The 17,050-nt window shown below is 41.0% G+C and overlaps 1 protein-coding gene across 5 annotated transcripts in view; it reads right to left on the minus strand.

Annotated features, from left to right (window-relative positions):
- Nucleotides 1-403: 403 nt before the first annotated feature.
- LOC110973256 (ORC ubiquitin ligase 1-like) overlaps nt 404-17,050 on the minus strand; it is a 33,115-nt gene continuing 16,468 nt past the window's right edge. For 4 of the 5 annotated variants that reach the window (XM_022223947.2, XM_087133227.1, XM_022223949.2 and 1 more), the window contains 2 exons: nt 14,040-14,128; nt 404-2,668 (listed from right to left, as the gene is read on the minus strand). In XM_022223947.2, the coding sequence (XP_022079639.2) occupies nt 820-2,668; nt 14,040-14,128 (1,938 nt within the window). In that variant the 3' untranslated portion in view covers nt 404-819. The remainder of the gene's footprint in view (nt 2,669-14,039; nt 14,129-17,050) is intronic. The other variant, XM_087133228.1, reaches the window with a different exon arrangement.

Here is a 17,050-nt window from a genome sequence, read left to right on the forward strand (position 1 = left end):
GATTGGAGGAAGTCCTACAAGAGCAACTGATGAGAAAAAAACCGCCGAGGGAGGAGCGATAGCTTCAGGAATGTTCTTGACCCTATATTGAGCGTGGATAATAACATGAGTACATTGAGAGTCCGTCGATGCTGATATGCGCTGTACTAACACGCCTTCATAAGATTCTTCTCATTTTGTGCAATTATGCAATTCTACAAGCTGACGCGGTGCTCGCTGGGGCTTCAATGATCCCATATTCCGATTGGTCAAAACCGTGTACGTAGGATGCCTGTGAGTGTTCCAGACCTGGAGTATACACAATAAGAGATGCAGGTCCAAGCGAGAATTTAGCAGTCAGACACCTGTGGTATGAACATAAACAGTACACTTGTCGAACAGACCAGAAATTTGAAACAATAACTGACATTTCTCACATGTTCAGTTAATTTTTATATTTTTTGTTTCTGAATCTCAAGTATCGGGATAGTTTGTTACATTTTACAACTGAAATGCTGCGCTCTGTAGGCCTAAACGAAGGCAAAGTTTCACTTCATCGTAAACTTTGATAATGCCTGATAATTTAGCCTGTTCATCACGTATAAATAAGCTTTGACAAATTCATGAAAATATTCCTTTAGATGCGTATTAATTCCTATCTGCTTTCATTGGAAATCAACAAAAATTAATCTTATTAATTTGCCACAGTTTTATTACTTATTAATGAGACTTTTTGTATTCAGAAGGGAGAATTTAACATAAAAAACTTTCCTCAACAACTGTTCAGCTTAATAGGATTAAATAGCCTTACACCATGACTCCGATGATGACTATTTCATTTCAGAAGGTAGGTGATTGACTACTACCATAATCATCCTCGGAAACGTTATCTGACCGGATTCTTTTGAGGGGCTCATTTCCCAATCCCCTATCCCGGCTTTGAGAGAATGACCTCATTTCCAATTCGCCTGCAGCCAACGACGAGCTGGCACATCTCCCTGGTCTATTCACAACAGCTGCAGCTTTGGCTCTCATATCATCTCTCAAGGAATCAAGGGTGTCCTGGTGACAGTCTCCATCCGATTTCAATCTGCTCAGTGTTCTGAGGCCAATTGCGCAAGTCTTGGAGTCAGTGGGATCCGTGTTGTGTCTGAGTCTCATCAGCTGTGGTTTGATGATCGGTTTGGAGCCACTCAGCACTTCCCCTTTTGAGTTAGCCGCGACTGGAGACTGACTTTTCACTGCCAGTCTGGTGAGAGTATGAGTCGATAATGTGGAATTGGACGCTAGAGTGGAAGACTGAAGTGGGCAATTAGCTGACTTCTCTGTGGATTGAGAAGCCCTAATATGAACGCCATTCTTGTGGGTGGCCGGTTCCTGAGGTTCAGCAGAGGCTGTCTTTGGCATGAATTTGTAGTCTGGTCGGCTCTTAGACGATGTGACCTTAGTACACGTTCCTCCTGAATCAAAATCCATCTTCAGATTTTGAGACTTGGACTGAGGGAGGCAGTGATTAGTCAAGCCTGTTGGCTGATCACCATGCCCCAAACCGGGAGCAGAGATGCAAACTGGTGCAAAGTGCTGTTTGTTTCTCTTTGAAGGATCACCACTTCTGGTGGGTGTGTAGGACTTCAAATGCTTCAGGTTGTTTTTTATTGATAAATTTGGGGAGCCTGTCTCTCCCTCTTGATTGCTTAGCCATTTCTGAGTCACTCTCTTCTCTGCTTCCTTCATGAGCTTGGCACAATCTGAAATCTCTGAAGTCAGCGTAAAGTCCAGATCGGAGAAGGTAGCATTGTGATCAAGGGGGCCCATATCCACCTTGTTGTCCTCAAGCATTAGACCGTGAGATTCGGCCGTGCCGAGTGAGGACAGCACAGCTGCATTTCCAGGGGAGTCCTCACCGAAGTTCAGCTGACGGTGGCAAGATGGTGAAATTTGAAACTTGGAGTCAAGGTTTTCACTGGAGAATAATGGTCCATGAGATCGCTTAGTGGAATCCAAGGACAATTTTCCTAAAGCTGTGGATGGGGTGGTTCTAACTGCGCTGGGCTCTTCCAGGTCTGAGTCTTCATCACTGGCTAGCTGCCGTTTATCAACGTTGGTGGTATCCTCTTCCACTGAATTAACACCAGACTTGGGACTTACAAGCATATGATGTGCTTCCTTGTAACTTGTTGAACTTTGAGATTCATCCGCGGAATGCCCTCCTGTGTGTGAATGTGTGGTAGCATTCTTCTTGAAGAATGCTAATTGGAACTTATCAGAATCTTTACTGATCGCATCAAATAGTAGGTGTCTTGATCCACTGGAAATGGTACCCCCATCCATGGTTGCCAGAGGTCTGTGATGAGTCAGATTTCCACCTGGTGATGTAAATGGACCAAACTTATTGGGGTCAGCCTGACAATTACCCATCCTCCTGAAAGTAGAAACTGCCTCAGATGGTAGAGAAGTTACGCTTTGAGTTCCTTCAATTGATGTTTTCAAAGATTTTGCGACAGGTTCCTCCCCCTGACGGGGTCTTTTATGCGGAAGGGAACCAAACAGAGACCTGTAGTATTCCAACTGAGTCTCCAGCTCCTCGATGTAGGTATCGCTTCTCTCCAGGGCACTCTTGAGTTGACCTACCTCACGATGGCACTGGTTCAGTTTGGACTGCTGAGCCAATGAGGTGTACTTCTCATACCTGTAAGGAGCCCAAAAAAACCTGTGAAACTGACTGCTGAAATTATATGTGCTTCAACAGTATAGAGTACTGAAGTGTGACATCATTTAGAACCAATAAATGCCGTACAAATGAACGGAGAACTTGTGTGCATTGGTTCTCATGCTGATTCTCGCGCAAATGCCTTTTGCACACATAACTGTGCATGTGACATATTCACTTCGGTACTCTATAGTTCTCAATCATTCACGAGTGCATAAAATGGTGGGGTGGATGAAAATGGAATTTCTACTGCAAATCAATGTTCAAAGGGCGCTGGTCAAAATTATGCAGCTGGTGCATAATATCCAGTACTGAGTGCCTATTCTTAATTTTGTTTCCAATCCTTTCTTTTAACCTTAGAACCTGTGACCAAACCTGACAGATGTCTCCCACCTGAAGCCCTTAATTTCACACTTGTTCATCACTGAGTTTGTTACATACAAGCCAACAAAACAAAAAATACAGTCAGACTGCTGTACTGTCTAATACATGTACAAGGATGTCGAAGGACTGGAGGCCATCAGCAACAGTACAAGTACATGTACCTGAAGGTATTAAAATACAAAGCAGGGCAAAAGCACCCCCTGGAATATGGTCCTCACCAGGAAAATGTACGTCCTTAGATTTAAACACTGCTCCTTGCAGTGTCTACATTTGTAAATTTAAAAATCATGGAGCTGGAATGAGAAAAAGGGATAGTTGAAATATTGAAATGAAATTATTTATTACAATTTATTTTGAGAATGTTGGTTAAGAAACTAAATTAGAATTGAATGCTAGAAACTATACGATTGGATAGTAGCCTCACCAAGATCAGAGAGCGTTTCAGTGAAGCTTGGGCTCAAAGATCACCGTAAAAACTGGAGAAATAACTGTAGCACAATGTAGATTTTCTCACTAGGGGCTTGAGGTGCTTCAATTTACATAGACCCTTATCAGATCAAGGGTATTCTCTCAGCAATGTTGCGGGGATTTGGTCTTTGTTCTCTCCAGAATGAGTTTCAATGAAGAGGAATGTTAGTGACAAGGTAGCGGTCTCGCCCAGGAGACAGACCTGGCTGTTCTCACCGCAAGATCTAACACTAACAGTCACCTATTGAATAGAATTTGCCTAATTCTTTAAGAAATACTGGGACACATATGCTACAGTACAAGGTGAGCACTCAGGATGTCAATATCACTTGTCTAACTTCACACAGGAACTTCTTTGGATCGGCTGAAAGTGAGTGATCCCGGGCAGTGGTCTCATTTATCGATTACACAGATTAGGAGGGATTAGCAGGCACAGTTACAAAGGAAGCTTTTGATGGCTTGCAGTGTAATGCCACAAAGGGAGTTATTGATTGTTGGGGGTAATCCATGATCTAGAGCACTGGGGCTGTTAACATGCACAACATGGTCAGTATAAACAGTCATGAAATTTTCATCCACAGTCTTTTCTCAAGACAGCAAAATATCGTGCATAATGCAAAAGTTGCGTTGTCTGCTGGGGAGGGGAAAGATGACATTAATGACTTTTTGCAGTTGCCAGACACTGTCCAGACTGAGATTTTTTCTTTTTGGTGATCACGCATATTCAGGTTTGTCAGGCCGCTTAAACATTATTTATTCATTTTAATTAAACACAACCTGCATTATAAAATTAATCTTATCACAGCACATACAATCTTGTCAGAAGAGTAACGAAAAATTGATTGCCTACTTCCTCAACACATAAATTGACTCATTTATTCAATAACCAGAATAATACTGCTTTTGTACACATTTCCCCCTTTTCAATTTGCTCAAATCAAAGAATCCTGTCCATTTGGAAAAAACCATTCAGTGGTAGGAGTATGACAGGTACCGTCTCCATCACGGTGAAGAAAACTACTCTCAGACAAACATACCCAAAACCTTGTGCTCTCGTCAGAACCACACATGTGGGTAATTCCAGAAATTAGGGGTCCATTTCTTTCGTGTCCCTGTCACATCTGACCTATGATTTTGTGAAGTTCAGAACACATTTCCTAATTTCCAAGCATTATGAATTAATGGAAATTACATGTACCTGCCAAACAAGCAGTAATAGTTTGAAATCAATTCCGGTGATATTTCCATGTCAAATAACAAAGGTCAGATGTAACAGGGACACAAAAATATCACACTTTTGGACCCCAAATTTCTGGAATTAACCATGGTCGAATGCTGTGGTCAAATCCAATCACAAGTCTTTACATAAGTCCTGTCAGCGGTAACAGGAGGAACAATGACAAAGGAAGGATACTGTCACAATTCATTGAAATACCCAGTAGATTGTGACTAGAGAATAGAGGGACTTGATACTGAATGACTGACTTGTGACTGATTCAAAAGGACTGTGATGGATTCCTGTGAAGGCAGGCATTTTCGAAATATGTCCAAGTTATCCAATTTTCATGAGCTAAACTAAGAAACATTTTATCACTGCATCGGTTTATATCGGTATGATGTACATGTACATGTTGGTCAATGATCATCTTTAATAATGATACAGTAAACTCTACATCATTGTAGGCTATGTGTGTCTTTACAATCCACTTTGTATTGCCAATTCTTTTTTAATTAAAGGGGGTTTCTTGTTATAACGTGTACTTGTGCACATGCAAAAGAAAACATACACATCCCTGTTAAAACAGCGCCCTCTTGTGGTTCATGCTAGGTTATGCTTGGCACACTAATCCAAACTTGATCAAACTCGGGCCACATCCAAATTTCGTGTCTACAGTGAAATACAGCATGTGTACAACAGGCATGATATTGTAATTGTCGCCACAACTGCGGAAGCATGTTAGGGATGCAGTAACACATGTACATGTCGCGGTACATACAAATTATCCAGCACTGAATGGACATGCACCGGTACTACTTCTAGCTTCCCTTGTTCTGGCTTAGAGAAAAATTCACAAGACACAGTTCAACTTGAATCTCGTTTGACAGGACTGAAAATCAAACACATCACACTCAACCAATGAGTCTAACATCCACATAAACTTAGAAAACTGCCTGCTCTGATTGTAAGCAAAACTTGTTTCTCTCTGAGTGGGCCGCGCAAACAGGGGAAAGTTTTACAGCATGTACAGAATTCATCTTTGTGAAATAGATGTCAGCTTTGTAGACAAAACCCTTGGTCAAAGAGAAAAAAATGTACATGTAAATGTACCGGTACAGTAGGAAATTACTTACCACACAATGGACCTTTCCATGAAATACAGGTATGCATTTAAGGCAAGCGCATGCACGCTACTACAATTGGTTGGCAAAGTTGCTTAAATCAATGACGTGACAATACAAATCTCCATGTGCACATAAGTATTAGCCCATACATGTACATGTACACACCATTTCTGTACCAGTATGGTTTGACATGAATACCAAAGTTAAAGACAAGAAATTGTTACTTTCCGACCTCAGGACACTGGTGACTCCATTTAGTTTCGAGAAAAGTGTGCTGAAGTATCGGAAACGGGATGTAAAACAGTCTGGATGAACCTTCAACGCGCAAGGTTTAATGGTTACAGCAGTTCACCTACACTGCCAACAGTCTTGACAGCTGCGCTTGCCAACCAGTGGTAGTAGTATGCATGTGCCTGTCTAGTCTGCACATTTCCCAGGAAAGGTCCATTGCATGAACCTACAGGGCACAATTTAACTTGATCCGTTACTGGGCACATACATGTACAACAATGACGTTATCTTCAGCAACTTTCCGGAAGATGTTCCATTCTGTCTGCAGGGTTAAAACCTTTCATTAACCCTAACAGTCCTCAATCCTTCACCTGTTGGAGGACTGAGGACTGTTAGGGTTAAAAATTCAAGATTATGAGGGAGATTAAACAAACAAGAATTAATACCGGTAGTAGGGCACTGGGGACAGGAGGCAGAGAATCTTAAATTACATGCATTTTAAAGGTCTGTTGCTGCTTACAACAATACAGCCTACTTGGCACAAAAATGTACTTGCTGCAGAATTTCTGGCCTGATATGAGTCAGTCCAAGCAACCTCAAACAACAGTTATTTTTACATGTAAATAGTGCCAATGATGTCAGTAAAGCACACGTAAGCTTGAAAGCTCTGACCAGAGGCTAAACTGTAAATATTGGTTTATGTACATGTACATGCCCAGAGCACACACAGGAGTAATTACCCAGGTCTACAACTCATGTATGTAAATTCCTCCTTCCAATATTTCCCATCTCTTCTCCCAGTTTGGACGTTGACAAAGTGGCACGGCCATCTTGCAAACTGATCCCCTGATTCCAAACCTGTCCTCTCCCCTCTGATGTGCCGCTGCCAACACTTGTTGTCTCATGAATTTTTGAGCAACCCCCCCTCCCTCGACTCATCTTTAAAGATGGGGATTCCAGAATTTGTGACTGCGAGGGAAGACACCAGCATGAATTCTTCACAGCCCATCTGGGCAAGGATCCTCCAAAGAGGATTACAGATGTACAGGAAGGTGACAAGAGGGTAGAAGAAAAAAAAAACAGGGAAAGAAGCAACCTAACAGGTCTGGGAACTTTGCTGACACATTGGACGCAACTGCCCCGTTTTCCCTACTCCGTGTGATGTGACTTGCAGTGGTCAAGTCCATAGAATGGTTTGTTTTTCATGTTTGTCTTTTGATCATACAACACTGGCATTACTCTTAGTTACTCAGGCACTCTGATTCTCATCGAGTTTGAAGGAAAAAACAGATAATTGGCTGGGAAAAAATTCAGCTTTTTTAAAATGTAGCTATGTTTGGTCTTTGAAAATTTCAAAGACTCACTAATTAACAGAATTTAAAACTTGATGTCCTATTATTTACCATCTGAATCGGGACAGTACTGATGTACATGTCTATGTATGCACACGTAGGCCTTACATTGTAGCCACACCTATACACCAATACCTGAGAGACAAAGCTACTTGTAGTAGTACATGGGTAATTGGGTAGGCATTCACTGCATTCAGGGGACAAGTTCCCACAACTACCGGTACGGTGCGGGAGATAAAGTACTGGCTCAACAAGCCACTTTCCAGAAATAGTTCAGAAATACACCAACCACAGCATGCTGCATTATTTGATTTATTCAAACTATTTTCAACTCCAAATACCAATGGTTGAAGATACATGTATATTGTACCTGAAACTACAACCACTGAGACAAAAAGACTAACAGAAACAATTACATCCTTTATGTCAGCCGTTAGTGACAGTGGGACATAGACCGCTAAACTCAACAGCATGGAAACACAGAATCAAAACTACCGAGCCAAACCCTTCAAAGACCCAGTTCTTGTACAGGTAAATGAAATTACACCCCTAGAGAATAATCTCTACATGTACAAAGAACAACTCTTAAAATGTGAAAAATTAGAGTTTGTGTTGCAGGCCTTTGTACAACTTTCTCTCAAAATAGATGCTTTCTACATGTGCATGTACATTTACACTCTTTTAAGAACTCCCCATACGTCAACTTTTGGTGCTTTGCTTTCAGACAGATCAAAGTGATGGGACAGGTTGAAATATGAACGCTTAGCTGCCCATAGTGACATGTGTACCCTGAGCAGATCAGAGAACATGAAGAGCAGAGCAGGTACACTGCAAAATTTATACAAACTTGATGTTTGGCACATTGCGACCAGCAAAATGCCACATGTGTTTAAAATATGGATGCCTGTTGTTCCGACACCACTGCTCAGTGAAAACAGATGACCAGGACTGAGGTGTGAACCAGTGTGCTTCACGACGATTAAAATTTCATAAATCGGGTACTGCACTGTAGATCAAGTTGACAGTAACACCTCCCAAATCAAGAATACTTTGGATAGGGGTAATGATACCATTACTGGAAGGCACGAGATGAGCCTGCATGGCACTGTTCCAATTCCATTAAGCAAGACTTGTTCTTGTTTGAAAGTGGCTGATTTTTTGTTTATAGCATGCGCACATGAAAATAAGACCAAACTTTACTACAGTTGAATGTGTGGCAAATTTTGTGGGGCCATCTCTCCCCTAAAGAGTGACACTTTCTCAGGGGGGAAATAAGTCGAGCAGGTGTTTTCCTTCTTCCTGGCACTGCTTGGGTTTTTAAAAGGCTTCTGGGGTCATTAGCAAATCTGCAAATTTTTTGTTTCACACACTTGGAAACGTCGTTAATATCAATCTACAACAGCTCCAGGGTAAATCATCATGCACACTTTCAGAAACCTTTCTGAGGAAAAAATTAAAAATATCCCTCTTTTAAATAATTTAAAATATCAATGAAACATTCAATCAGGAAAAATCTGTAAATTGAAACTGAATGAGTATTTCTGCTTTGCCTTTTTATGCACAACATTTAAACACAGCACAATTATCATAACACATGCAACGATACCGTAGCTTAAATAATTCATTTGATTCATATCCTACAGAAACACATTTCCTGCTTGACTCTGGATGACTAACAAGCAGCATATGCACGTACATGCATGGCGTACTTTTTTGACTATGCCCCAATCAATGAGTGCTGTATATCTTGCAGCTGTCTACCGCTCGCCAACTTCTCACATCACCGTGACCTTGGTCAGTGTCCCTCTGGCATTTAATTCCCATCAAATGGCTAATTGATCTAATTGTCCCCGGTTCCCCGTTGATAATTGTTTCACAGCAGCGGGGTCTCTTTCCCCACCACAGCTGGATCCCCCCCCCCAGTTATTGTTGGGATGGATCGGTGTGGTGCGATCAAACGATATATGGCTTGCCCCGGCATTGATCGAGAAGTCAAGCTCATGGCCCTAGGGTGGCTACTTGCTGTTTTTGAAGTGATACTCAAATTAAACGACGCTGCATTAAGCTGCCCTGCACCACAATAAAAATGAAAACAATCCACACCCCTACAAAAACTGTCTGAAATATTTAATCAGAAACTGTCCGAGTTGAGAGAGTGCATTTGGAAGAAATCTAGTAGTTCCCACTTCAACCAGATTAAATTCCTATTTGTCTGTTAGGGTGCCTTTGTAAAAGTAAAATATAAAAATAAAAAAGAAATTCCCAATCAAGTTAAAGAACAGAAATTGTGCTTTTCATTTTGAAAGTCAAACTGACAAGGCCACAATGCTGCATTACTAAAGCATGGTCACTTCCTGCCAACACTGGATCCTCTAAATGTACCGTAACACAAAATGATAAACTTTTCAATGTTAATTTACTTGCTCTTAATTAGACCTCATTTGCTTACTTCCCATCGTGAAAAAATTAACAGATCTCTAAAGCCCAAAACTCCCAAATGTGAAAGTCAATTAAGTTTGCTAAATGTTGATTATAAACAATAACTAATTAATATGGTTGGTTTATTGATCTCCTCTGCCCGTGTTTGGGCTAACATGGTGACCCAATGAAGCGTACATTCATTGCTACTTGCAACAACTGCAATGTCTCCCATGGCCTCCCTAGTCTGGTCTCAGCAATTGATGAAATTTTTTGCTAAAACTGTTTCTCATAATTAGTGTGCTATGTGGGCGTAGACATTCATGCATTCAGGTACACTGTATGTGCACACTATGTATGCACGGTATCTGAAATGTGTTTGCATGGGCCGTTTTCAAGGAGGTCCCACATGTAACTAGGACATCCAGGCCAAAATCGGAAAACTGGTGTCCTGCCCTACTGTAAGCTTAGTTGCCTTTGGGAACACATGAAGTTCACTGAAATAAATGATAAGTGTCTGTCACTGCTTCAATTTGTGTGCAGCAAAGGTGAAACACTTCAGGCACAAGAGGTTTGAGCAGGACTTCAATGCTCAAAACTGTCCACCTTGAGCAGAGGTTGAAAAGAGCCATGTCGGTGAGGAGTACTAGTGCGCATGTACATGTAGTCCGTAGCCATGTGACTGCAACACATGCATTTCCTAGTCGTTCCTGGACCAGTGAAGTGCAGTTCCCACCAAAAGGGCCTCCGCTACTACGAATACAGAGCTCTCTCTTGGTACCGCTCAGGGCCCAAAATATCAGAATTTATACTGTGGTTTCAAATGTACATGTACATGTATGTACTGTATTAAACTAACTAGGGTACAAGAAGTTGGGGTGGGATACTCGATGTTTCTGGCATTTTGTCAGGCAAGTGTACATGTACAGGTACTTACAGAACTTGGTGTAACACACTTGTAAATTGAGAACAATCAATTATACTGGTAAACTTACCTGTTGGACATGAAATATTATTTCTTTCAAAACCACACGCTTCAGAACCCATCAAAATTAAAATCTAGGTACCGTACAGTACATGTACAGTACATGTACATGTACTTGTGTCCTGCTTTTTTCAAAATGATGAATCTATGACAACATGTATTTTGTCTTTCAAAGATTCGCAATAGCAAACAAATGTGTAGCTTTCGTTCTAGTGCGGTAGTCATTATAACATTTTATAATCTCCTCCAAGTAATGAAAAACTTCACTCTCGCAGTTTATTTAACCATGGAGGAAGGACACAGAAGGAGTTTGGAACTGCCCGGGCTAAAACATCTGGCCAATTACCGCTTTCTGGCATGCCCGGTATGTCCATAGCCAGAGCGCAGTCAATGCTTGCTACTCACCACCTGTTTTGCAACCATAAGCCCCCTTTTTGTACCCAATGATCATTGCCGCAATTTTTTGTTGGTAATCTGCATCCCTAAAACGTTGTGAACTGCAGTATAGGAAGTTGAATATTCACGCCATCGTTGGTGCTTGATATGATCTGACAACAACATCAAATTTAATGCTTGCGCAGCTGCTGTGTACCTGAAGTGTTCATGTGCAGTTGTTGCCCTTATCGAATGCTTTCTTCTGGACATCTTTTGGGAATAAATAGCCAAGCTGTTTGTAAGATTTGGCGTTTTGTTTGAATCATTTTTACTACGGAATTTACACCAAAAGGTATTTTATGAGACCTCACAATCACTCCCTGTGATGAAACAGCTCATTTTGGGTTTTTTGTGAACTTAACTGTCCTGTGATGTTCAACATGTTGTTAGCCAGTCTTAGCCAAACTCGTACAAAGACTTTGAAAACTCATGTTTTGGAGTGACAAAAAAAAATTACAAACATATGCATGGATAATGGAGCAGGGCATCAAAATCCTTAAAAATTTATTCAAACGACAAAAGTAAATCTAATGTCAGATTTTTTTCTTTCTGTTTCCTGGTCACTGCGATAGGTGATAGGTTGTAGTTAATTCCAAAGAAAATACCACAAATATTGTTATGATATTACTGGCCCAACTTGTCCGGCTAAGCTGCAGGCAGTAATCAGGCATTTATGGAATGTCTACTATTGTTTATCTGACCGGGCAGCAATGATCATCGAGCACCTTGATGTGCCAGAGTTGTACATGTAACTCCTTCTGTGTCCTTCCTCCATGATTTAACAGCCCTCCAATCTGTACCGTACTATTGCATGTACATGTACAGTGTACGTGTACATGTACATGTACATGTATGTACCTGTACGTTTCCCATTGGGCCCCCCTTGTGAGAAAGAACCCACGTATTCTGGCACATGTACATGCACATTACATGTTCTGAAGTACATGTACATAAAATCAGTAACATTTCAGTGAGGCCCGGGCCAGTCCAGTATTTTTCCAGAACACACTGGACACATGTCAAAAATTAAATGACCAGCTTTATGGAAAGACTTTGAGATTTAACGTACATGTGAATACTACTTCAGTTCTGGAGGGGTAGTTTTGTTGATCTTTTCATCCTCTTCAAAATAATCTTCGGTCTAAATGTACATGTACCCTGCAGTTACCAGTACATGTACACTGAATATCAAAACCAATGCAAGGCTTGTACATGTACGTGCATACTTTTTGCAGACAACTGTTCTAGTTTCTAAACAAAGTACAAATTGAACTAAATTATTAACCAGCCCTTCTGGTTTGGTTCTGTTGTAAATGTTTTCTCCATCCTGACTGATACCTTTGCCTAGTTTCTTTGGCGGCGGCTCCTGAAAACTAAATAATAAATTGGTCCAATCAATACCCAAACTTTGTTGTGGTCTTACTTCCTCCACGCATCCCTAGTTTGGTGTTCAGCGATTACCATGGAGATGGCTCTTTATTTATTCATCAGCCCCCCTGCCTTGATGAGCAGGATGAAATTTTAACCATCCTCTTTTGTACTTCATCCATTGTTCCCCAGCTCATCAAATAATAAAAACTGACCGACCATCTTCTGTCTGAGAGGAGATAATGGTGTGTTGAAATTTTTAAAACGGACTGTTAACTGTCACTCAGATATGAATATTTCAGGTAGCGCTTCCCATCAATACGCCACTAGTATAGCCTGTCCAAAAAGAGCGGCGCCATTCATGGTGGCACCTTTAAAAAATTTAGCAGTATATCAGGTAACCCTTTGTTAATTGGTCAGTACATCAGCAGGTGCGCACAAAACATGTTGACACACAATACAAAGATCAGCGAAGGATTCAATACTACACGTGTACATGGATCCCTTCCACAAAAGACTTGACTTCACCTGTCCTGATGAAAACTGTGGTTCAGAAAACCTTTTCTCTCAAGTAGAGAAGCACACGAGAGACTCCAAAAGGTATATGGTACAAGTACCGATACATGGACAGAGCTCCTCCGAGGGTGTGGTGCGAATGACCATACACTGCTACATGTACATATACATACCGGTACATGTACATGTACCATACCAGTACAGCATATATACATGTACATGTAACTTGTATGTGTGAAGAGTGGGTGTTCCACTCCAGGCATGGGGAACTTTGAAAAGTTTCCCTTTTCATCTTTTCTTGTGGTCTGAGCAAATGGAATCTTACACGTTTCCAGTCAGACTGTTCATCCGGTCCCTCCCCATCATTTCTCATGGCACCCATTATTTTCATCACTTTGACCATGAAAAACTCCAGGCCAAGGAGACCCTGCTTATCCTGTAATTCATCTTCCATAACCAACTACACGTGGAAAAGAAAGCACTATGCATACCTGTACTCATTGGCTTTCGTATGCTTTGTGATAGACATACATGTAGATATGGAAATCCACAGTTATACAACTTGGACAAAAGCAAGCATTATCCCTTCCACACAAAAACTGTGTGACCAATGTAAGGCAATGGACTGTACAAAGTGCAGAAAAAAATGCAGAAAAATGTTGATGAATATCGTTTCCACTGAGTCTTATCAGCTGGGATCCTTTTGTGTAGCTCAGAACTTTTTAACAAAAACTCAACAATGATATCTTACTTTTAATGAAATAGGAGGAAGGCTGACGTTTCTTCCTCTGAAGCAAGTGCCAAACTTTCTTTTGTATTGAAATACTGTACTGGTGCTGGAATGACTTACTTGCGTGGCGAACGGATGGCAGCAGCCTGTTTCAATCGGCCATTCTCGGTCAACAGCGCCCGGTTATCTGCACTCAGCTTAGCATTTTTCTGTGTTGAAGAACCAAAACAGACACACAGAGACAGGTAATTAATGGGTATGACAGAAATGGAAATATGGATTAGTATACATGTACAGTACATGTACGTAACTCATCTATCGTGGCTTCCTTTCTTTCAGGCTACAAAGTAAATGAAAAAAACTTTTGTTGATGAACATATTTTGTTGGTAAATGTTTTGGGACAATAGGATGAAGACGGTATTATCTTGCTCAATGCAGCCCAGTATATTTTCCAGGGAATTGTCAATATAGGGTTTTTATATTCAAATCAAAACATTCCCCCATACATGTAGTATTAGCCATGCAAGAAAATCTTTCATTTCTACCGTATATTTATGACTGATTAAAATTTGTTCCATAAGAGTCAACTTCAATCAGAAAGTCTAGCAGTTAGTAACTGTACTTGTATCAACTGTACTCACATTTGGTTCAGTACCCCAGAATATTGTAAAAGAGCTGACATTATTTTGCTTACACCAGTATACTCAACTTTGATGACCACGGGTACATGTATACTCATAACTGTGTGTACCGTGTTTTAAAAGAATGCAGAATCTGCAGGAGATTTGGGGAAGATCATCCCACCGCCAGGGGTGAGATTGGAAGAGAATGGAAAAATCCACGAAATAGTTACCATAGCTTTTGAGTGCCCCTACAGCAGCGTAGCCTCTATGGTCTGCATTAATTGGTACTTCCCTAAAGGCACCCATGTTTGGTACACCCTAATGGCACATTGAGGATTATCCTGATTTTGAATGAGATTGTTTGAAATATCAGGAAAGCAGCACAAATCCTGGCAATTAATCTCATCCCTACACAACCTCTGGCATTGTTTGCAGCTTTGACAGGTGTTACAATCTTTTCCTGCATACAAAGAAAGCTTCTGTGAATAAACTCAAAATACATGTAGTTGCTGTTGCTTAAAATCAACCTTGGTGAGGTCCTGGAAATATGAGGTGTAACAACTTGAGTATTTACTGGCACCTACATGTATATTATACACATGCACTACGTGAAGACGTGTTCTTCAGTGTATGGTAAGTCATCTTCGATAACTTTCACAAGCACATCTTTCACTTGTACTTGAAACAGAGTTGGACCATGCCACTGTCATTTCAAAGCAAAACTCATTTAATAGGCAAGATGGAATTCTACAAACGATCTACAGTACTTCAACACACAATTTTCCAAATTTTCATTATTTTTTTCACGGCCACTGATTAAATGCACATTGTATTAGTCTAAACAGGCTATCATACTTCTAATGATAAAACCATGATTTCCCTTTTTTAAGCTTTGCCCGTACTGATAAATCAAGTTCCAATGGACACACAAAAACAAAACAGATAAGAAAAAGTCTGGAAAACATAAGGAACAAGTTGGCATGGCTGGGGTCTCAGTCCAGGCCTTTTGTTTGGCATTTCCTGCCAAATGCAAATGTGTGAATCGACTGCCCTTCCATTTCTATCTCAGCATACTGGTACCGGTTTATATCCACGCATGTTCACCCTGATCCTCGTAATGAAATATGTGAATCAAAATAATTGCCACCGCCACTGGCAAAACGAGAAGAGGCCAAGCATCTGGTCATTAGCTATCTCTGGGGATATTCCGAGCTACAGTTCTCCCCCCCCCCAGTGAGGAAACAGACAAATGGCCTGCAGGATATCTTCCAACAATTAGCAAGATCACCCAATTTATCAGGCAGGTTCCAGTTACTGCTCACATACAGAGATATGATGTGGCAATGCATCACAAATTGGAAAGATGGGGAGGGGTGCGTGTGGGAGAAATCAATAATTAATTCCTAATTAATTTGTCGTATCACCCGATTCATAAAATAAATGAGGGGATTATTCTCCCAGTGAGACTAGGGTAGAAATGATTGCAACACCATCACCGCAGCTCTCATCTACTGAACTTTTTTTTTTATTTCCGGCATGAAGTGATCCAGAAGGTTAGACTGCGAGTAAATAAAGTAGAAAAAGTTTGACTGCTTTTATGCAGGCTGATTTCACTGAAGAATGCCCAGTTTGAGTAACCCCGGGGAGGCACATTGGACTGGAATGAAACATTTCCCCATGAGGCATTAATACAAAAGGTGTACCTGTCAGATTCTGGTCTGCATTGAAAGCTTACATGTACATGTACATGCTGGCCTGAAGAATACATACATACACCCTACGGATAGTACAGCCTGAGCAGTAACCCTACAGTGTATGTCTATAAATTGCCGCAGGCTCTTTAATTGGGGAAACCCCTTCTGGCTCTATCAATACAGAAATGGCCTCTGCCTTCCTACAGTCACAGCCCAACACTGCAACAAGTGCAAGTATATACATGTACGTTTGGAGAGAAAATTACGCCCCAATAAAAAATAATTGAGTTGAGTGGTCCGCTTGACTACTGGTACACTCGGGTGTGCTTCCTGAGTCAACGGTACACATGTACCAGTACATGTACTGTATGTCTGCATGCTCCATTTCTCTGCAAACATGTTTAATGATTTGCAGATAGCCCTGTTATGATTTCACAACTGTTCCTGCAAGTGTGTTCTCCACAAGGGGTTTTAGCAGGGTGGGTCGCCCTGCCAAAATTTTAGACTGCCCCACTTAAGTTTTGCAGCCCTGCTAAAGTTCTCACCGCCCTGCTATTTTTTCTATTGGATTTTCCCTGTTCTCAACCGTCTTCATTATAGTTTATGTAAATGCAAAGAAATTTATTGCACTTCATGGAAGGCACATGATGAGTTTCCCAGCATTATTCAGCGCAACAGTATAACATTTTGCATTGTTGTGATCAAAGCCTGATGAAGTATATTACGTAAGCACAAAATTCTGGACTGGTTCCAATCTCCCAGTCATAGCATCTTCATTTTGTCGAGTCAAAAACCAATACCTCAAATGCATTT

This window comes from Acanthaster planci, linkage group LG02 (assembly GCF_054643075.1).
Source record: "Acanthaster planci isolate LZ-2023a linkage group LG02, COTS_SCS, whole genome shotgun sequence".
In the NCBI taxonomy this organism is placed as follows: domain Eukaryota; kingdom Metazoa; phylum Echinodermata; class Asteroidea; order Valvatida; family Acanthasteridae; genus Acanthaster; species Acanthaster planci.